A 21708-nucleotide genomic window follows, 5' to 3' on the forward strand; every position below is an offset into this window, starting at 1 on the left:
ACAGTGAGGGGGAGGGCAGCCATGGCCGGCTAATATCTCGATCACATCCATGGAGGAAGACGAACAACAAGCAGCAGAAGAAAATCTATCGCTTTTGATCATTTGATGCTGAATTATAGTTTTTAACGCCGAGCAGATAGAAGAAAGGAAAAAAAAAACTCGAGCTTTAATTACTGCTGAGAATCGGTCATTTCGCTTTCCGTCTGCGTAAGCAGCCCCACCACAACTGATTATTTGTGGTCTATTTTCAGATCGTTCGACCAAGCAGCAGTAGCGGGCAGATTGCTAGAGCAGGAAATCGACCGACGAATCTATGCTGTTAATGACGCATACAATGTACAACTATATGCAAGCGGACAAGAAAGCGCGAACCGGAATGTCCGAACTGATCTAATATTGTTTTAGACCAGTTTGAACCTCTAACTACAAATTCTTCCAAACAATTTTGAACCGTCAGAACTGTCACTGGAGGAAATTAGTAACGAAATCGATAAGCTTGATGCACAGAAAGTTTCGGGCCCAGGAAAACTTCTTATATTGATTCTATTCACAAAAAGGACAGCAAATTGAACGTGAAAAACTACCATGGAATTGACATTCTATCGGTCATTCCAAAATTATTCAAATCCCTCGTCTATGATCGTCTTTATCTTAGATTGGAATCGAAGATTAAAGATCACCAGAACGCTTGCTAAAAGAAAAGATCAATTGTGACTAACCATCCTGAAAATCCTTGCCAAAGATCATTCTAATGCAGGGGCGGACTGGGAGCCAAAGGGCCCGCTCGACTCGGTGCAACTCGCCTCGACTCAGTCACTGTCGAGTATCGAGTACGGGGAGAACGTCGAAACCAAATGAAAAAATAATTGATGAGCATATAAAGTTATCATATTTAGCCAAATATCCTTTGAGCAAATATCAATTCGCATATTAAAAAGGCAAATCTTCAATAACAGCAGTACAAACTTTTGTAAAAAAAAACTAGAAAAATCTTCTGAAGCGAAATTTTACTAGCTGCCTTCCTTGACATAGAAGCCGCATTTGATAATTCATCTCAAAATTCAATGATTACGGCTATGACGAAACATGGTTTCGATATATCCATTATCCACTCGATTAGCGAAATGTCATCAAAAACACTTTCGGTTATTGTGAGCCCCAGGATTATCTATTCTTCATTGGTCTGGTGGCCAGAAACGAAAGAGAAGACTCAAAAAAGCTCGAAAGACCTTAAAGGCTAGCCACTCTCTCAAAAACAGGTGCAATGAGAAGTACACCACCGAAGGCATTAGGTGCTTTACTCTATATACTTCCATTGTATCAGTTTATACAATTTTAGAAGCTGAAAAGAGCGCTCTGAGGATCAAAAGATCAATGAACCTCATTGAAGGTGATCTTACAGGCCATCTCAGTAGCCTAAAAACTATTAGTATTAATCCTCTTGTAATCAATAGTAAAAATTGGAAGAAGAAAAAATACAAATTTAATCGAATATTTCGTGTATTTGAGCCTAGATTCTTGGGAAGATGGTCCGACAGCCAAGCAGCTCAAATGCTCTAAACTTGGCGACAAAACTTGTCTGGGAATGTATTCAATTACTCCAAAAATTGCCTTGTCGTAACCAACTCAACTTGTACTGGGTCCTAGGACGCTGTGGAATCAATGGAAATGCAAGAGCTGAATTCGTAGAACTTGAGCACTTCTGTGGCTTATCTGCTAGGCAGTCGAAACGGATTCTCTGTCCAAACATTTCAATAACGTCTAGTTGCACTCCGTGATGGGCCGAACCAGTAAGATTGCACAAAGAACCAATTAAATGGTGCTTGGGAGTAGCATGACATTCTCATTGTGCAACTTGTACTGATTCAATACTTTGAAAATTGACCAATAACGACGCCGGTCACGGCCAAAACGCTGTACTACATGGGAAAAGGAAGGAATATTAGTCCGATACTTGTTACTGCTAGAGACCGCGGGTACCACTGCATCTTCACAAGTATCACGAGATAGGATTTGTGTTAGCAGGGCAAGGTACAGATCAAGGTTCATCTTGATAGATGATGTGATCCAATACATTTCATCCAATACTAAAGCTTTCCGCGGTCACTACTACAGATTGCCCTTTAGAAAGTACGTGCGCCGTATTTGGGCCTGAATTGGATTTAAGGATTGGGCCTGAATTGGATTTAAGGATATGAATTTATGCTTTGGACATTTTTTCCGTAGGTAAAACACAAACACTCGAATCCACTGTATGAACGGAAAATATTGCACCCGTCTTGTTAGAAAAGGTGGACGATGACGATTTATCACGAATGTTTTGATTTGATTTAATATTTTCTTTTTTTTTTGCTGCATTCGAATTTAAATCTGCGTCACGGTGCCACGGTTTCGGATAAATTTGGTTGTCATAGTTGTTGCAACGAACGAGGCACGAAAGCAAGCGATGCTGATCCCTTGCAAAAAATGCTCAGAACCTAACCTCAGGAGCATTAACGAAAACCGAGAATAATAATGTGCTTCATGGATGATTAGAACAAAATTAAATTAAGAATATTGTCCATTGCGAAACCATTTCAAATCATTGGCGTTTTTTACGAAGATGTTTAATAATCATCACATTGCTAATTGGCTCACAATACCGTACAGCAAAAACCAGGTACAGTTATACCAATAAAGCATTTCTTAAAACAAAAGTCCTTACTTATGCAAATATTTAAAGATATAGCGCTCTACACCCTCAGATGATATATGTCGCTTCTGTGGCATAGAAAAAGAAGACTTCGACGTAGAGCTGTTGGAACCCTTTGATATTTGGAGAACAATAACTCCCAGCGCAGTAGTGCACTTCATCCGATGACCTGAATTTCGACAGGGGTCAGTGCCGGCGTAGTGCCTCTCATGCCGAGCTGGGTTCAAATCTCGACTCCGCAGAAGTCACGAATGTCCCAAGTGACTATAATCTAACAAAAAAAAAACATGTAAGATCGAAAGTCTCTTTACCTAAAAACACTTCGATAAGCACTAGCTTGTCCAGGCATCCATTGTGGGGTACCCAACGTTCCAGAAAAATGTTTTGGCCTAGCTGAGTAAGCTTAGGATGGCGAATATATTATTACTGGCCGATTAGGGTAAAAAGTCCCGACTTTCGGGTGCGATTGGATTTAAAATCAAAGTTGAAATTAGACTAGGACTTGGAACTGGGAAATTTGAAATTTAGTGAAATTTAGTCAAAATTAGATTTGAATTTGTGTTCGAAATTGATCTTAAAATCGGAATCGAAATTGGACGTTACTCACTTGTATTTATCCTGTCCTGCGATGTCTTTTAGGATTTCACCTGCATAACAATATTTCGCCAACCGTCTCGGTCGATGGCTGTCCGTCTCCAATTTCTCGAATGGCTCACACTGTCCAGGTCTTGGGCTCCACTTGGTCTAACCATCGAGTACGCTGCGTACCTTTGCACCTCGGGTTCCAACCCGAATCGAGGCGAACGCCATTTTTGCGGGATTGTTGTCCGGCATTCTCACAACATGTTTCGCCCGTTGTAACTTTCCAGCTTCCAGAAACTTTCCGGATATCGGAGCGTTCGTCGAAAGTCTGCGCCTGCTCGTGGTGGTTCATCCTTCTCCTAACAGGTTCAAATTGGAAGTAAATTGGATTTAAATTAGAGTTGAGATTAGAATTGGATTTACATTTGAAATTAGACTTGAAATTGGAATTCAAATTTCGTTGAAAATTAGATTTGAAATCACAATTTAAATTTCGCTTAAAATTGAAATTATACATTTAGTGTTTGACATCGGAACGAAAATTGAAGTCCGGGTTCAGGTCCGGTCCTTTTTTAGTCCGATTTGATTCCGGTCCGATTTGGCTCAATTCAATTTTCGTTCCGATGTCGAACACTAATTATATTATACTTGAAATCAGCATGCGATTGCACTTGAAAAAACTTTTCCTCTGTTGCCTCCCGTTTTTGCTCTTTTCCTCTCGTTTCTTTTTTCTGTCCCGTCGTTTTCTTTTGTTTTTCAGTCATTTTCTTGTAATTTTTCCCCCGTTTTCAATCTTTTCTATTCCCTTTTTTCTTTTTTAGTTTCTAGATTTCTTCTTTTCTGTCGCATGCATTCAGTTTTTGGTTCCTTGTTTTCCTTTGCTCTTCGGTTTTTCTGTTTTAACTCCCGTTTTTCGCTACAGTTTTACCTTTTCCTTTGGTTCGTTTTTCATGTTTTTCTCTTCTTCTTTTTCTGTCCCATTTTCTAAGCCTATTTTCATTTCTTTCCATCTTTCTCCTATTATATCTCAAAAAGTAAAGCCATGGGTATAAACGTCCTTAAGAACTTGACCCTCCTTTATTGCCAGATTTTGCAGCCGATTATTAGAGTACAGGAAAGAGTACAGGACTAATGCAAAGATCCTTTTGACTCTATAAGCAGCACCGCCCAGTCGAGACTCGAACATACGACGATTGGCTTGTTAGGCTTGCGTCGTACCCCGGAGCTAACTGAACTTTGTATCTCGTATTACCCCTTTTTCCCTGCAACTGCAGCCGCCCAGTTAGCAGTGTTGCGAATCGAGCGAAAATCAAACGATGTCGACCCGTACGCGAGCGAATGTGAGCAGCGTAGCATCCAACGCTTACTCTACTGACGCAAGCAAACTGTCTACTACCGACACACTCGCGAGTACAAAGCTTCGTAGCGTCGTTCTGCGCAGCCCACTCAGGAAACCAACAGCGTGTGAGCTATCAACTGCCCTGCGAGGATCGGTATCAACTGCTAGGTTTGCAATGACAAGCGAGTTTGTTCTACGAAGCGATAATTTTGAAAAAAGTCCTATTATCAATGCACGAGCATTGGTAAGTTAGTTTTTTCTCCGTTTGGATCGAAACACCTCAATTGGTTTTAGTGCCATTCGGGCCACACGTCCCATCGTCTTTTTGTATCGCATTATTAACCTGTAAATCAGTACTCCTTCCCTTATAAAACTGAACACTAAATCACTATTTCTTCTCTTCATTGCAGGTTCCCCCGGAAGCTTCCGGCAGTGTCGAAAAGAACACAACCGCCATCGGTGGTGTCGGTGTTGGTGGAATCGCCAATGCTGCAGCTGCCGCCGTTGCCGGTGCTGCTGCTGCTGCTGCTGCTAGCCCCTCGGTTGCGGCTGTTCCGCTCAAACCATGGTCCATCTTCAATCTACCGCCACTGCCGCACGGTTCCGTACTGCATCCGAATGCGATTATCGAACCGGGTGCGACGCGACCACCTCATCATCATCCCCATCCGGCGGCTCCGGTTGGCTGCCCGGCAAACTACTCGCTCGAGTACGACCAGTGTATACCGAAGTGCGGTTCCACCGTCGATGCCATGTACAGCGGCCAGCAGAAGGAGTTGATCGAGTTCTGGACCCTGATCCTGTCAGCCGGGTGTTTCATCTTCACGCTAATGTCGCTGGTTACCTTCTGGACGAAGGCAACGAAATTCGAGTATCCTGACAGACCGCTGCTCTTCATGACATTATGCTACAACCTGATGGGTCTGTGCTACCTGGAACGCACCATCCTACATAATCCCCGGAAAGAGCTTATTGACCTGCTGGAGTTCAGACAAGAATGCACCATCACCTCTCAGTGTCTGGCTTATTACATCATCAAGAATTACTTGCTGATCAGCGCCACAACCTGGTGGTTGATCTTTGGTGTCTGCTGGTATCTTAGCACCGCCAAGCAGTGGTCGTGCGAAGCACTGGAGAAAAAATCCGGCCTATTCCATGTAATGGCTTGGGTTGTACCCTTCACTTCTCCCATCGGGGCGCTGCTGCGAGGAAACATCACAAAATTCGAGCTGACAAACTTCTGTACCGCCAAAGGATTCACCGAGATTCCAGCACTGATTCTGCTTCTAATCGGCGCAATTCTCATTTTCCTGGCTCTGGTAGCTTTGAAACGATTGAAATCCACCTGGAATCAGAGTGAAACTCTCTCCAAGGTGTTCACCCGGGTTCTGCTGTTTGCCATCGTCTACCTAGTTCCGGCACTGTCCGCCGTCATCTGCACTTTTTTCGAGCGAATCGAAAATCCCATCGAACCATGTCACTCCGGCGTGTCCTGCCCTGTCCCGCAGAAGTTCTCTCTAGTGCCAACGTTACTGAAACTGATCCTTACCTTGATCGGTGGATCGGCAACCGGTATCTGGCTGTGGTCGAAGCACTCAACGGACTTGAACAAGAAATCATCGCTAACGGGTTCGAACTCAGCCAATGGTTCGATTAAAAACGCTCCGCTGCTCAAGGTTCATCATCCCTCCATCGGACGTAATGGCAGCCCGTACCGAGCGACCACGGTCAGTACCAGTGGCGGACCGGGCCACTCGGGCTCTAGTTCCAGTGCGAAAAAGTACCTTTACAATCAGGCATACGGTGGCCACCGGAGTTCGTCCGGCGCTGGCGGCTCGGTCGGCGGCGGCAACAACGGCTACATGCCGGTTCGGATACATCGCAGCCTTCGGGGCAGCTCGTCCGGCGGGACGACAGCTTCGATCATTACACGCATTTGATGCGCATAAGCTTCGTGGAGAACAAAAACAACCAGAAACCAGCCAATCGGAATAACGATTACATTTCCTTCTGTGATAAATTGTGTATGTGTGTGTAAATTTTGTGCATGTATCGTGAGCGAACGATTTGAGGTTCGTTCTATAAAATGTGTTCTAGCTATAGGTTGTGCTGTACATGCGAAGGTCAGGGACATAACAGTCCTAAAAAGTGAGAAACTATATTTACTGTGTAAATGAATAAATTAAATATTAGTTTAAGGGTTAGAATTACAAGCTATAAAAGTGTATTCAGTCTCCATTTAGACACTTCGTAGGAAGAAGTTCAATTTGTTGATTGTGTATTGTGTACATAGGAAGAATAATTAATATGACTGACCTGTAGCATCAGATAAGCTGTAGTTATTTTTGCTGTGTAAGAATTTACAAAATATAATATTGAAACATTACAGATTTGTGGTATTTTTAACGTAAATTACTCCCTAGCACGACGTTCTGCCACTAGTTTCCAATGATCAAAGCTGTACTAGTGGTAGTAACTGACTGGTGACTAGTAGATGCTCTGACTATTACCAGAACGTTCGTGGACTTCGCCAGACTTTCAGTTCCGCTTTCAGTTTGTACTTCGCCAAATATTGTCCGCAGCACCTTCCGCTTGAACACGGCGTATGTCCTCCGTGAGCAGCGTCACGGCTTCAAGTCCATAAAGAACTACCGGTCTGATAAGGGTTTGTATATCGTCAGCTTCGTATGCTTCTTGATCGTATGGAAGGACAAATTAGACCCGATTTACCGCTCGATCTCATTACTAGTGTTGTCCGCGGTCACCAGTGATCCCAAATATCACGAAACCCAAATATCAATAATGGTGTAATTGGTTAAAGAACACGCTCAACTAGAAGTTGAGAGCTGTGCGTTCGATTCTCATCTTCGCTTATGTTTTACTCGATATTTTTTAGTCTAAGATCAAGATTTTCAGTTTATCTTATTTTTGATTTGTCACATTAAACTTTTACTCTTCCCGAAAAAAACACGACTGAGTATTCTTACAGCGTGGTTTAACCCTTTATAAGGCAGTGGCAACTATTTTGCCACCAACAAACATTTTTTATTTTGCTTCTATAATTATATTGATGTCATTATAGACATCTGTTTCATATACAGCTCCTCAGTCAAATTCCCGTAAAGGTACGCGGTCTTCACATCGAGCTGTCGAAGAATCAGGTTACGTTGTGATGCCACCGCTAACAAAGCTCGGAGGGTGGTTTGCTTGGTCACGGAGGCAAAGGTCTTCTCGAAATCATCCCCGTACTTTTGCGTATAGCCCTGGGCTCCTAGCCGAGCTTTATATTTGACGATACTGTTGGTCGCACCTCTTTTGATCTTATAAATCCACCTGCAGCCGACCGCCTTGCGACTGGGTGGAAGTTCAGTGAGCTCCCATGTGCCATTTCGATCGTGGGACTCCAGCTTCTCCTTCATCGCAGCGCGCCATTCCGCTTCGTCCGGACTGGACAATGCCGCTTCCAAGGCTTGCGGCTCATCATCTATGGCTTGCTTTAGAAGATTTCATTGATCAATCGACGAGGGGGAATCCCTTTGTTTCGTGACGATCGACGAAAAATTTCTTCTGGTTCAAATCCTCCGAAATCAGGTTCGTTCTCGATAGAACTATGGAACGAATTGCTATCATCGGTGTCACCTGCTGGCTCCGCAGTTCCTCTTTCTGGTTCCGCAATTATTGGTTCATTGATGGCATCTTCGGCAAAAACAGGTAAAGGCAGCTGAGGAGTCACACTCATATCAGATTGAAGCTCCTCGTGAATATCACTAGCTAGTTCAAGGAACTTAGCGTCCCTACTAATAGTAACACGGTTCGTTTTGAGGTCCAGAAAACGATATGCTTTCCTTCCTTCAGCATACCCGACGAACACCAGCTTCTTTGCCTTCGGTGCCAGCTTCCGTCTTCTTTCGTCTGGTACGTGAACATACCACAGAGAACAGACATCCAAGCGAAAGGTCCCCACTTGGATAAAACTTATGTCAAATTAGTTGGGAAACTATAGTGATGATGTCGCTGAAGGCGCATACAATTCTACAATAAACTCACAACAGCTAGCTTCTGGCGCTAGCATAACGCTTTTAGTCCATATATACTAGCGCCAGAGGAGCCAAAGGTGTCAGTGTGCAAATCAAAAGAATCATTTAGTTGGGAAACTATAGTGGTGGTGACGCTAGCATATTAGGTGATTTTAATTTGAAATTTTATCCAAGAATTCCCGAAAAATTTGTTCCTGAATGGATGTCTGTTCTCTGTGAACATACGCTTCAGTCCCGAACACTCGCAGGAAGGAATAGTTTGGCTTCTTTCTCCACCAGCGTTCGTACGGCGTAGCTCCGATCGTAGCAGTTGGTAGCAAGTTTTGCAGGAAATTTGCAGTCGACACTGCTTCGCTCCAGTATTGTTTACCAAGACCAGCTTCCACCAAAAGACATCGCATCATTTCTTGCAAACTGCGATCTGCGATTCTTCCGCTCAGCTGTCCCGTTCTGTTGAGGACTGTACGGGGCTGTCTGCTCCAGCCGAATTCCATTCGTCGCCAAGAAACTCTTAAGTATATTGCCGGGGTACTCTCCGCCTCCATCCGAGCGGATCACTTTCGGCAATCGTCCGAACTGTTTCTGCATCATCTTCGAATATTCGACGATCTTTTCAGCAGCTTCCGGTTTATTCGTTAGCAGGTAAAGAACACAAAATGGGCTACAATCGTCCACCATCGGCATCAGGAAACGATTTCCTCTCGGCGTCGCCACTTCCAAAGGTCCACATAAGTCGATATGAACGAGGTCTCCGACAGCGCTGGATGTAGATGCGGATTTGCTTGGAAACGGTGCACGACACATTTTACCTTCATAGCACGCTCCGCAATCAGCTTTCACGCCGCATTCCTGCATGTTTAGGCCGGTTTCGAGGCCCTCTCGAACGATTTTCTCCACAGTTTGCTTGTCGCGATGGCCAAGATGACGATACTACACATGAATGCAATTCGGATTGTGGCCTGCCGTCGCCGTAAACGCCCTTTGAACAAAGGATTTCAGACGATACAAGTTGTCACTTCTTTCAGCCTGAAGCAAAACTTTCCCGTTCTTCTGAACTTCGCAGCCGGTTTTGTTAAACAAGACAGAGCATCCTTCATCGGTCAGTCGGCTTACTGACAGATGATTTTCTTTCAACGCTGGAACATGATAAACCTGCTTGACAGGTAACAGGTATCTCTTTACCATTTCCATTCAGCGAACGAAACCTGACAGACATACATACAAACATATATCGTCCGCAAACCAGCGTAGATCTTTCCGCACGGCTGTGTTATTAGGCCGTTCCATTTAAGTTCGGTTTGGAACGTCAGCGTTAATCACCAATCCATTTCGCTGGGACCAATCAGAGATCATTTCTAGGTCTTCATGCACACTGCTGACTACATCGCGCATACATGGGCCGAGTCGTCCAATGTAGAGTTGAACATCATCAGCATACATTTGGATAGAGCAATACCTGAGAACCGTCGGAAGGTCATTTATGTGGCAACAGAACAACAAGGGGCCAAAAACTGAGCCTTGTGGTACACCAGACGTTACTTCTACCATATTTGAGAAGCGGCCATTGCAGAACACCGTTTGTTTTCTTCCTTGGAGATACCGACTGGAGCAAGTTCACAGCTGCAGAAGAGAAGTTGAATTGTGCTCCCAATTTATCCAATAGTTTCCGATGAGGAATGGTGTCAAAAGCTCCTCGAAAAGTCCAATAAGAGCAGAATGCCTACTTCTTTTCTATCGGCTATTCCCGTTAAGTCGTCGTGAACCCTTAGCACGGCGATGCTTTGATGCTTTGACCTACATGAAAACCAGCTTAGAATTCACTTAGTGGGTTGTTTCTGTCAATATATGAAGTCACTGGCTGTTTGAGAAGTTTCTCGAATATTTTTGACAATCCGCATAATAGGCTTATAGCACATAAATTTGTGATGACGTTTAGATGAGGTTTCTTTATTAGTGGCAGTCTTTACTTGTTTCCAACAACTCGGAAACGTAGAGGACGCAACGAGATGGTTATATGAGTAAGTTATGTGTTGGATAACCAACGGTAAGATGACCTTAATAAAGCCGATAGGCATACCATCCAGTCCTACAGCATTTGACTTGATTCCCCAGATAATATTCGTAATTTGCCACCAATGCACTTGGCGAAAAGTAAAAGCGTACGGCAATGGTGATGTTGCGCTTGAAGAACTTCTTCCATCCTTTCATTGCATTCTTTTGTAGACATCCTATCCAGGTACCTTTCAATGTACAATTTTTTGGCTCGTAGCCACGCGTTGGATCTCCGACAGCTGGTCCTGGTCCGTAGAGGTAAGTAGCAAATAGCAATCGTGTACTTCTTTGTTATGGAAATTGAAGAATTCCAAGGACTCATCAGCATTTTCAATTTCATAGAAACTAGGAATCGCGACTATTGCATTTTCCAAAGCATGTACGTGTACGGGTTCTGAGACACTAAAGTCTGTCGAAGCGAAAATAAGATCATGCTGTGACAACCCGGGAAAACTGACCTGATTGAAGCGTATAACCTTTTCGTTTTTGTTGGTAATCAAAAGGTCCAATTGCGAACATCCTCTATTGTGAAAAAACGTTGGCGCTTCACCAACAGACAACGAAAAATTACTACGCATGGATTCCAACGTTGCTCGCTTAGTACTTGGACGAAGCATGTCTGTGTTCAAATTCCCCACGATGAAAATATTTTCATTATTAGGTAACAGCAGTTACAGTTAGCTTTTCAGTCAGAAAAGACGAACAATCATTATCTGGTGGATTGTAAATTACCATCAGCAGAATCTTTTCGCCGGATACCCGAAACTCTAATGCAAGGCACTCCGTCAGATCGATTGAATCCGTTGTTAGCACTGTCCCAAAAACCTTAGAGCACTTTAGTTGGTTCTTGTAGTAAACTGCAATTCCTCCACCACGTGTGTAGGATCTGTAGGACTCCGATCACTGATTTTCGTAGTAAGCCATGACTCAGTAAAACACGCCACTTCTACTTTAAAATTAACAAGAACATTTCGAACTTCGTCCAGTTTTGTAGACTTACGCGCTCATAAACTTTGGACATTACCGTGTAATATGTTTAGCTTGCCAGCAATCAGAGCCCTGCGTTTTACACTGCTCCCGATATATTCGTCGAGGTGTCATTATGTACAGACAACATTAGATATAATACGGGAAGCAATTTTTAGAGGACTGCATCATTAAAGAGGTAAACAATACATAAATCATTAAAATTACAGTCTTCGTATGACAATTACAATATAAAAAGTACATAATACACATAACTTCAAAAACAAACAGAATAGTTACATAAAGTCGTTCAGCTCCTCCTCAGTCCGTATTGCAATTGACGGTCCGATTACAGTCTGCTTCACCGAAACGACTCCCAACCTAGTGTATATCGATGCCAGCTTACCATCCTTCTTCAACGGGAAATTAGCAGTCATTAACTTTTCATCGAAGAGCTCAATTTCGGAAGCAGTTTTTGGGCCCAAAAGCGGAATTCTGTATATAAAAATATAAATACTGCATTTTTCTTGCCAATCTGAACACAGCGAATATATTTTCATGAACAGAATCTTTGTTTCGAACGAAAAAACTGCTTTTGAAATTGGCAGAATCGATGACGACTAATCTCACCTTAAGCACTTTCGCGCGACTAAAAATTAATACGGAGTTGTGGCTTTAGTTTTCATAAGGTCGCATAACCAACCCTTTTGCATGGATTATACTTACTTACTTAATCAGCTCCAGGCCGTGGTTCCCTCTGCTGTACGAAGAAGTCGTCTCCATTCTACTCGGTCCATCGTCCATGGCCGCAATTCGCCAGCCACGTGGTCTACGTAGGGTCCGCAGGTCGCCTTCCACAATCCAACTTGTCGCCCTTTTTGTAGATCGGACACACGATGCCTTCCGTCCACTCCTCCAGTAGTAGCTCTTCCTCCCAAATCTTGACAATGACCCAGTGCAGCGCTCTAGCCAGCGCGTTCCCAGTAAACCATTTGGTTTGTATATCTCGATTGTAACTGAGATATACGAAATCATATCAGAACGAAAAAGTTATATTTCACGCCATATAAGAACATATATGTACCAAAGTGGAGGCGATATACGTGCGAAAGCTTTGACAATTATTTGTAATTCTATTTTGCGGAGTTTTTATAACACGCAACTAAATACTGCTGAATATATGATTAAGATATAATCAAATATTGCAATCGTCTATACTGCTTTATAATTCACAGTCATGAATTGTATATGAAGGCACTCACGACTGCAAAACAACTTATTGTTCACTTCGATTCGACATACTCTAATCATTATGCAATTCCAATGTGAAATTGACATGAAAACGATTTAATGTGAACTTTCTATTACGATTTTGTGTTATCTGGGTTCCCACCGTATTTCAGCAGCTCGCCGGGTAGTTGATCAGCCCCAAGCGCTTTATTGTTCTTCAGCCGACAGATCTCTTCTGCTACCTCCTGAAGGTCGGGGCCTGGTATTCTGTCGTCTTCTGCACGTGCTCCAAGATTTGTTGCCATATCGTCACTTTCATGTTCAGCTGCCTCGCTGTTAAGGTGCTCGCCATAATACTGCTTCCACCTCTCGATCACCTCACGTTCGTTCGTGAGAAGATTACCGTCTGAGTCCCGACACATATCGGCCTGCGGCACATAGCCTTTGCGCGAACGGTTTAACCCAACAAACATTTTGGTTGTATACCAGCTTATCAAGCGCTTATTTACTGAAAATTAGCTGTATAATGGTTGAATAAACTGCTCTCCAAATAAAAAGTTTGTTGGGAACTTCTCATAGAACTTCCGTTTATCGTTAGCACGGTACAGTTTTTCCATCGCCTCGCGATCTCGATCTTTCTGTTGGCGCTTTTTCCTCCGGAAGACCGAGTTTTGCCTGTTCTGTGTTTGTTTATATCGCTCCACATTCGCCCTCGTACGGTGTTGCAGCATTCTCGGACGTGCTGCATTCTTCTTCTGCACAAATTGCTCGCATTCGCCGTTGAACAAATCGTTTTTGCGGTTCGGATTCATTGTACCTAGTGCCGCTAGAGCAGTACTACCGATGGCGGTCTTAATGCCTTTCCAACCATCTGCAAGAGTTGCTGCGCCAAGTTGCATGGATTATGCGACCTTTTGAAAACTAATGCCAGAATTCTGTGAATATCAAATTATAAATACAGCACTTTTGCTAAAGTCTGCGCCTACAAATTTTAATTTATAAATTAAGTCTTTCCTGTCTTGACTTTCCAACGCTTTATAGCATGCTCGTACAATAAAATTTGCAAAAGTGTCCAGTCACTTCAACAATATCGAAATAAATAAAGTCTCTGTAAATTATGTGTTAAGAATTCCTTTTAGCCCCTGGAATACTCGCTAACAACATTATTTATCTTGTGAACTTATCACTAAAATACTTTATACATTGAATATTTATGCGAAAAGTGATTTATCCCGTGGTTTTACTTGTTATTCTAATTTTAAACGCTGTTAAATAAACAAATTCGCTATTATAATATAGTTAAGGTGATACGGTACTGAATCCCAACATGACCGAAAAAATGGCGTCCTTGTGAGGATATAGGATATAGGATGTCTGGCCATGTTGGATTCAGTACCGTTTCACCTTAACGCTCTCGATTGTTGAATTTTGGTTGAATGTTTGGAAAAATGACATGTAGAGGTCTCTTGCAAAGGCGTCCTGATTGTTCTGCCTGTCACTGTGGAGTGGATTGTAAAATACAATCGATGTGCCCCTAGCGTAAACATTGTCGTTGCTTTTGCTTGCGGGTGGCTGTCAAAATTTCCTCGCGCCGGCTGTTCACCGCTGACAACAAGAAGTGCAAAAACCTATGTTAACATTATTAAAATTAACAGTTAAAACTGTGGTGCTTAAATTTGATTAAGTTCTTTCGAAATAAAGTGGTTTAATGGCTGATACAAGCATGGAAACCATGGAAACTGACGCAGAGCAATGCTCACTGCGACCGATGCTTTGTGAGCTCAACATTCTAACCCGGTCGGACGGTTCTGCGTTGCTTACACAAGGTATTTTACCAAACAAGTCTATTTTCTGTTGGAAAAACAGTACCTTCTTTCAGGTGGAACGGCCGTTGTTGCCAGTGTCCACGGTCCGGTCGAGGTACGACTGCAACACTTGAGCGTCGAAAAAGCACACGTCGAGATTTACTTTCGGCCACGCTCGGGTCTGGGTAGTGTTAACGATCGACTACTGGAGAACCTGATCCGAAACACGTACGAGTCGACCATTCTTACTGCGCTCCATCCCCGTGCCGCCGTTTCCATACAGCTGCAGGAAATGCAAGATCACGGTGGGCTGATTGCTTGCGCAATCAATGCCGTTTGTTTGGCGCTGATAAACAGCGGCATTGAGATGCGTTACCTGGTCGGTGCGGTGCACAGCGTGCTGGATGCGGACGGTCGAATATGGCTGGATCCGGACGAGCTGCGGTCCAAGGACGCCCAGGCACGGTTCACGTTCGTGTTCGACAATGTGTCGAAGAAAACGGTTTCGATCTATACGCACGGACGGTTCACGCCGGAACAGTATCACCGTGCGCTGCGGTTGGGAACGGTGGCGGTCGATCAGGTGTTCGAATTTTATCGGGAGATTGTTGCGAAGCAGGCCAAGGGACTGTGAATAAAGTGGATGGATTTCGTCACTGACTTGTTATAGATCACACGGAACGAGTGTCACGTTGGCTGGTAAATCACGCTCCTGTAAGGTAATTGCAATGCCAATTATGTTGTTGCAAAACTTACCTGTAGTTTAATCCTTTAAACCCGATAAAAGTTTCTAATATTCGTTAAAACGCAATATTTTGTGTTATTTCTTACAACAACCGAACACGCGGTTTCAAAATGGAGGTGAAACTTGAACTTTTATTCACGCTCGCTGCCTACTTTGATTGGATTGTGCCGGTGCCGTACAGCAAATTTTACGGTCAGTTTGAAATTTCGATCAAATATCGATAAAATTGACACTTTCGGTTCCTGATTACCTAGTAGTGTTGTTAACCCATTCTTATTTTTTAGTTGTCTGATTTTGTAAGAAAACATTAGAATGGAAAATTTCGGACCAAAACCGCCGCTCGATGCTAAACCTGGCTTAAATCTGTCATTTTTATTAAAATTATTTTCTTAAAACCGTTAAATCTATTACTATCTTTCCACCGATTACTAGATCGGTAATGGTTTCAGCACATGCGAAAAACAAATGGAAAACCTTGCGCGGAAAACCGAACTTTTTACTGCATTACAACAGGTTTTTAGCAATGATGCACGTGTTCCTTTCGTGTGTGTCCTCTAAATTGCAGCAATTGTGGTGGCGGCGGTGCTGGTTTTACGCGAAATGGTAAGCGACAAAAACGTTCTGGCGATCCTGCGACCATCCACAAAACTTGGAGCCTACCAAAGAAGAGAAAAGGCGCACCACTGCGACCATTATTATTTTGATCAGCGCTTGCTGGGCATGTACTATGTTAGTGCTGCTGCAGTATTCGCCGTACCTGTTTGTTACGCTTTGCTTTCACTTCGATATTGGCAACCGGTTTTCTTGAAATCGTTCGCATTTTCGGCCTATTTTTTGTTGTTTTATAATTTTCTGTTAGCAGCAGTTTTTCTTGTCAATCGATTTCTAGTTTTTTTTTCATCTAAATTACAGAAACAAAAACTATCGTGTCGTGAGTGTTTAAAACTGCTACCGTAATTGTTTTTTTTTTGTTGTTGTTGGAAATATAGCGCAAACAATCCACATTTTTATTTCTATTCAATCAGAACCAACTACTACAGCTATTTTTGTTTTTGAAATGTTTGATAGATATGCGGGAAGCTAACGTTTTTTTCTTCGATGACTTTGTGCTTGATTTAACGCGCAAATATTTGGCAAAAAAGATCACAGAAATTCCTTGTTTTCTAAACATCTAAAAGAAACTCTAAGGTAGTTGAAGATTGAGAGCTAGAGAGAAGAAATTGATGGCAAGTAAGTCCCACCACCGCGCGCCTTTCGCTAGGGGTGATGGGATAGTTCTAGCTGTGGAAGTTATCGCCAAGCTATCGGGCAATTCTAAAGCAATGGAATGAAACGGGATCAAAGACTATTCTACGCTCTACGATCGTGTGTTCTACTGTTCTAGACTATTTCTGATGTTTTTTTCTAAGTTTAGTTTGGGAAGAGTTGAGAACGTTGTCTACGTGTCTGCTTGTCCTTTCTGTTACCATTCGAAGCGGGAAAACGGTGACGCTTTCGGACGACGAAACAACAAGAACCGAAACCGAAAGAGAAAAGAAACTCAAACCTCATTAATGGCGTTAGCGTCTTCAGCCGAGGATTTTTTTGATGTAGTTGCCATGATTGCTGTGCACTTCCGGTTTGGTGAGCGTTCGGCGTCGGTTCGGTTTGTACGGTTGGTAGTTTTCGATGTTGGAAAAGCTGTTGTGTAGGTCCTTGTGCGGATGGTCCTGGTCGTCCAGCTCCAGATCGTCGGAGGAGTCATGGTTGATGTCCTCTTCCAGCTCGTCCGGCTGGGGCTCGTGTTCTACTGGGGCCGAAGTGAGGGCGACAGTGGTTTTTGGTGTAATTGATGATGATGATGGAGATGATGGAGGCGCAGGTGGAGTCGTAGTTGTAGTCGTCGTTGTCGGTTGGGCGGTGGAAAAAAGTAGCAAAGTACTAACCGGTTCCGTGGAGCTTGCAATGGCGGCTGTCTGCGGTGAAGAGGGTGTAGTTGGTTCCGACTTGGAAGTAACGTTGTTTACTGTCGTAATTTGCGCGGAAACTGTCGTAGATTTGGTTTCCTCAACCGTAGTGAAGGGGCGAGTTGTTATGCTTAATGTCCCTATCTTGGTGGAGAGCTCTTTGTCGTCAAATGTGATTTCAACAATCTGATGAGCAACAGTTGTTGTGTCACTTTCGGAGGTGGAAGTCTTTTCCGAAGAAGCTACCTCGGAAACGACTGAGGTAGACTCCTCCGGAGTCGTTACCACTTCCGTTGTCATCGTCGGGGAAGTCTTTTGTTCAGTGGAAACCGCTGGTTCAGATGTTTGTGAGGTTGTTGTTACTAGTTCTGTCGTCGAAGTTGTTTCAACGTGGTTTTTAGTAGAGGTAAAACGTGCCTTAACCAGAAGCATCGGCGGAATAAAGTGGTCACCAACGGAGGATATTTCCTTCTTCGGTGTGGTTGGTAAAATATGACTAGCAGTGCTGCTGGATGTCGTTGGTTCTGCCGTAGTTGTCATGACAGAAGATGGCGTTACCTCGGTCGTTGAAGCTGGCGTGCTCTCGGACAATGGTTCCCCGTCGGTAGCTCTCCGCAGTCTGGAATCAACCGTAGTACTTTCCGTTAACGTAGTTTCACTGGATGCTGCACCTTCGGTGGAACTTCCCAGCACTCCAGACGTCGCGCTCTCATCCGAGTCACCCTCTGTTGGCTTTACCGCCTGTTGAACGATGTCGATTGGCTGCGTTTCGGTTTCATCCGGCTGATCGCCCATCATCAATTCGTCTTCATCGTCAAGTTTTCCATCTTCTTTCTTGCCGAATTTATTCTTCTTTTCAAATAACGGAGAATATTTCTTACCACCAGCTTTTTTACCATCCTTTCCTCTTTCACCATCGAACCGTCCGTCCACCTCCTCACTGTGCAGTGATTGTTCGGCCTGCATCAGATCTGCTAGGTTAAACTTATTGATAACATTTTTCACCGTATCTTCGATCTGATTTGGATTAACATCGATGTTGTTATCCTCGTCGTTGTTGGACACTACCGTCAGTATGTCATGCTCGAGAATCTCCGGCAACAGCGGTTGCCTGGTAACGAGCGGCGCCTTGTGCTGCGAAGTGGAAGTCAGCTCAACCGCCGGAAGTTGATTGTTTTCGGCCGTTTCCGTAGCAAGTGTTTCGGAATCATCCTCGCGCTCCGCGCAGTGCAGTTGCTGTAGAATGGAATCCTTGTCGAGCTTGCCCTGACAGGACATGTGCCGGGCTCCTTGTTCACCGCAATCCCGTGACAGTTGGACAGCTCCGCTGTCCGACATGTACTGCACCGTCAGCGAGGGCAACAAGGTAACGGTACAGTCGGTTGCCCAATTGGGAACTAAAAATAAAACAAATTAGAATCAGAATTTTCGTTGAAAGTATTGGCATTACCTGGCAGTTCACACAGGAAAGAAGCCGTTTCCGGTCCACCGCAGCGCAGGGCATGCCAGCGGAAATCTCGAACCGGATCCACCACGGCACAAAGAGGCGTTTCTATGGCGGGCAGTGACTCAGCCCAATATCCACTGGATGGGTCCAATGACTTGGCGTTTCTGTCGGCGAAAAAGAAGACAGTTCCTTTAATAATTGCCCTATTATTAATACTGCGGTATTAGAACTGGGAGTGTGTCAACATGTCAAACTGGGAGACGATAAGCTACCCGGATCCATCATAGGGAAACTTTTCCCATAAAACAAACTTTTGCCTACATGATGGTAGTACCGAATCGGGGGTAGAAGGGGGGTCCATATTGTCGTGATCTGTCTCTCACCCACTTCAACGAAATATAAGAGGCCATAGAATTAATTACCAGCTCAGAACTTTTGTCGAGTGAATATAAAAAATCATTTAGTTCGCCTTTTAATCGACTTTATTTGCGGCGTCTAGAGCGACGGCAGGAGTTTGCACTCTTGCGGAAAAATACTTTTTCAAACCATTTTTGCTGGAACAATTTACTCCACCGGTAGAACTCGCAAGTCTAGTACAGTATAGTATTTCGAATTTGGCAACAAATGCGTGTCGCCTATGTTGCCAAAAACGAAACCGTTCTTAAATCGAGACCCTTTTTTGATATGAAAAAATTGAATGTAAATGCGCCCTTCTCATGGGTAGTGTTACTCTTCCTAACATAGTGATCCGCCAAATATCATCCGCAGCATCTTCCGGTCAAACACGACAAGAGCGCGTATTTCCACTGTGAGCGACGTCACAGCTTCAAGTCTGTAAAGAACTACCTGTTAAATAAGGGTTTTGTACATTGTCAGTTTCGTACAGCGGCGTATGCTTTTTGATCGTAGCGTTTTGCGAAGGGCAAAGCAGGTCCAATTTCCTACTTGAATGCGCTAAATAATTAAGAATAATTGCGCAACAAAAGAAATGTGCGATATACAGTGAAGGTAAATGGTTGGATAACGCGTAAAACAGACCCCATTGTGGTCCCTAGCCTCTTATCTAGCAACTCCTACCCCTACCTCCACGTGGTACCAGCTGGAATACAAGCAACCTTAGCGGAGATCGGGTAACCAACCCCGGTGGAAACTAAGGTCGTATACCAACCGGGGAAGAGTCACAGTGTGTCTCGACACTGCAAGATGGCAGCCCCATCACGAGACTCGGTAGCGTAAGCCCTAGTACGGCTACCTATCTAAACCTATTTGCCCCCGGATCGACGTAACGATATTAACAGCATTCATGAGCACGTGGACTCTATCGGTGCTGTTTTCTTCAACTTGGACCTCAGTGACTATGCTCTGCAGTTTGGGGACTATAATCAACCTCAGCTCCGGTGGTGCAAGTCGAGCGACGGGTCTTTCCAGGTCGACTCCCTAATGGCTTTATCTGCTGCCAGCTCTACACTTATCGACGGTTTTGCCCTATAAGGGTTGATGCAAGTCAATGGTATTGCCAACAAAAACGCCAGATTTCTTGCTTTAGTCTTGAGTAACGAGGCCGCAACGCCAGTCTGCACCGTTTCGGAAGCAATTGAGCCTTTGATCACTCTCGACGCAGATCATCCTGCTTTGGACGTCCTGTTGAATCTCCCAACGCCGATCATTTTTGAGTCTGCCTTCGGGAATGACGGTACACCGGACTTTCGCCGAGCTGATCATGATGGAATCAGATCCGCTATCTCTCGCGTTGACTGGCAGACAATAAACTCTGCTACATGTATTGACGACGCCGTCGATTATTTCCAGCGAACAATCGTAACCCTAATTAGTGAATTTGTACCCGACGCCCACCCGCCTTTAAAACCTCTTTGGTCGAACAATCGCCTACGCAGACTAAAACGGCAGAGGGCTAGAGCTCTACGAAGATACTGCCGGAATCGTTCTCACCTTACAAAACAAGAATTCAACCGTGCGAGTAACGACTACAAGAAACTGAATAGATTTCTGTACCAACGCTATGTTCTCCGCACACAGGCATCTCTGTGCAGGAATCCAAAGCGATTTTGGCATTTCGTAAATTACAAGAAAAAAGAGGCTGGTCTGCCAATGTCGGTTCACCTTGGGGAAGAAGTTGCTAACTCTGAACTTGAGAAGTGCGATCTTTTCGTCCAACACTTTAGGAATTCGTTCAACGAACGTTCTGCCTCACCTGCACAAGTCGCCACTGCCATGAACGACTGTCCTAGTGATACTTTTGACTTCCGTCCATTTCACATTAGTGAACAAATCGTAATGTCTGCACTCCAAAAGTTAAAGCTTTCTTATGCTGCTGGAGCCGATGGCATTCCAGCGTCCATTCTAAAGTTGTGCTCGGAGGTGTTAGTTACTCCACTTACAAAACTGTTTAACAGGTCACTCCAAGAGAACAAATCTCCTGAACTATGGAAATCCTCATTTATGTTCCCTGTTCACAAGAAAGGTGATAAGAGAGATGTTCGAAATTACAGAGGCATCACCTCCTTATGCTGCTGTTCTAAAGTTTTTGAGATTATTATCAATGAGGCGCTTTTCTGCTCATGCAAGAACTACATTTCAACTGCTCAGCATGGATTCTATCCCAAGCGGTCTGTTGCGACAAATTTGACCGAATTTGCATCACTATGCGTTCGCACAATGGACAACGGTGGACAAGTTGAAGCTGTCTATACTGATCTCAAGTCAGCATTTGATCGAGTGGATCACGAAATACTGTTAAGGAAACTAGAAAAACTTGGAGTCAACAGATCCTTAGTCGCCTGGTTCAGATCCTATCTGATAAACCGATCGCTTCGCGTTAAGATCGGAGCTTCTTGTTCCGAAGTGTT

General features: G+C 43.9%; 3 protein-coding genes across 3 annotated transcripts in view; 2 read left to right on the forward strand and 1 right to left on the reverse strand.

Annotated features, from left to right (window-relative positions):
* LOC128743508 (frizzled-3) overlaps positions 1 to 6964 on the forward strand; it is a 46871-nt gene extending 39907 nt beyond the window's left edge. The window contains exon 3 of the mRNA XM_053840108.1: positions 5024 to 6964. Within this exon, the coding sequence (XP_053696083.1) occupies positions 5024 to 6553 (1530 nt within the window). The 3' untranslated portion in view covers positions 6554 to 6964. The remainder of the gene's footprint in view (positions 1 to 5023) is intronic.
* Positions 6965 to 14524: 7560 nt separating this feature from the next.
* LOC128732473 (exosome complex component RRP46) lies at positions 14525 to 15504 on the forward strand. The gene is made up of 2 exons (XM_053825727.1): positions 14525 to 14724; positions 14778 to 15504. The coding sequence occupies exons 1-2, from the start codon at positions 14607 to 14609 to the stop codon at positions 15335 to 15337; spliced, it is 678 nt and encodes a 225-aa protein (XP_053681702.1). The 5' UTR covers positions 14525 to 14606; the 3' UTR covers positions 15338 to 15504.
* Positions 15505 to 17016: 1512 nt separating this feature from the next.
* LOC128732456 (uncharacterized) overlaps positions 17017 to 21708 on the reverse strand; it is a 188180-nt gene continuing 183488 nt past the window's right edge. The window contains exons 6-8 of the mRNA XM_053825706.1: positions 18845 to 19005; positions 17455 to 18791; positions 17017 to 17403 (exon numbers count right to left, since the gene is read on the reverse strand). Coding sequence (XP_053681681.1) covers positions 17017 to 17403; positions 17455 to 18791; positions 18845 to 19005 — 1885 coding nt within the window. The remainder of the gene's footprint in view (positions 17404 to 17454; positions 18792 to 18844; positions 19006 to 21708) is intronic.

This window comes from Sabethes cyaneus, chromosome 1 (genome assembly GCF_943734655.1).
Source record: "Sabethes cyaneus chromosome 1, idSabCyanKW18_F2, whole genome shotgun sequence".
Taxonomy (NCBI): domain Eukaryota; kingdom Metazoa; phylum Arthropoda; class Insecta; order Diptera; family Culicidae; genus Sabethes; species Sabethes cyaneus.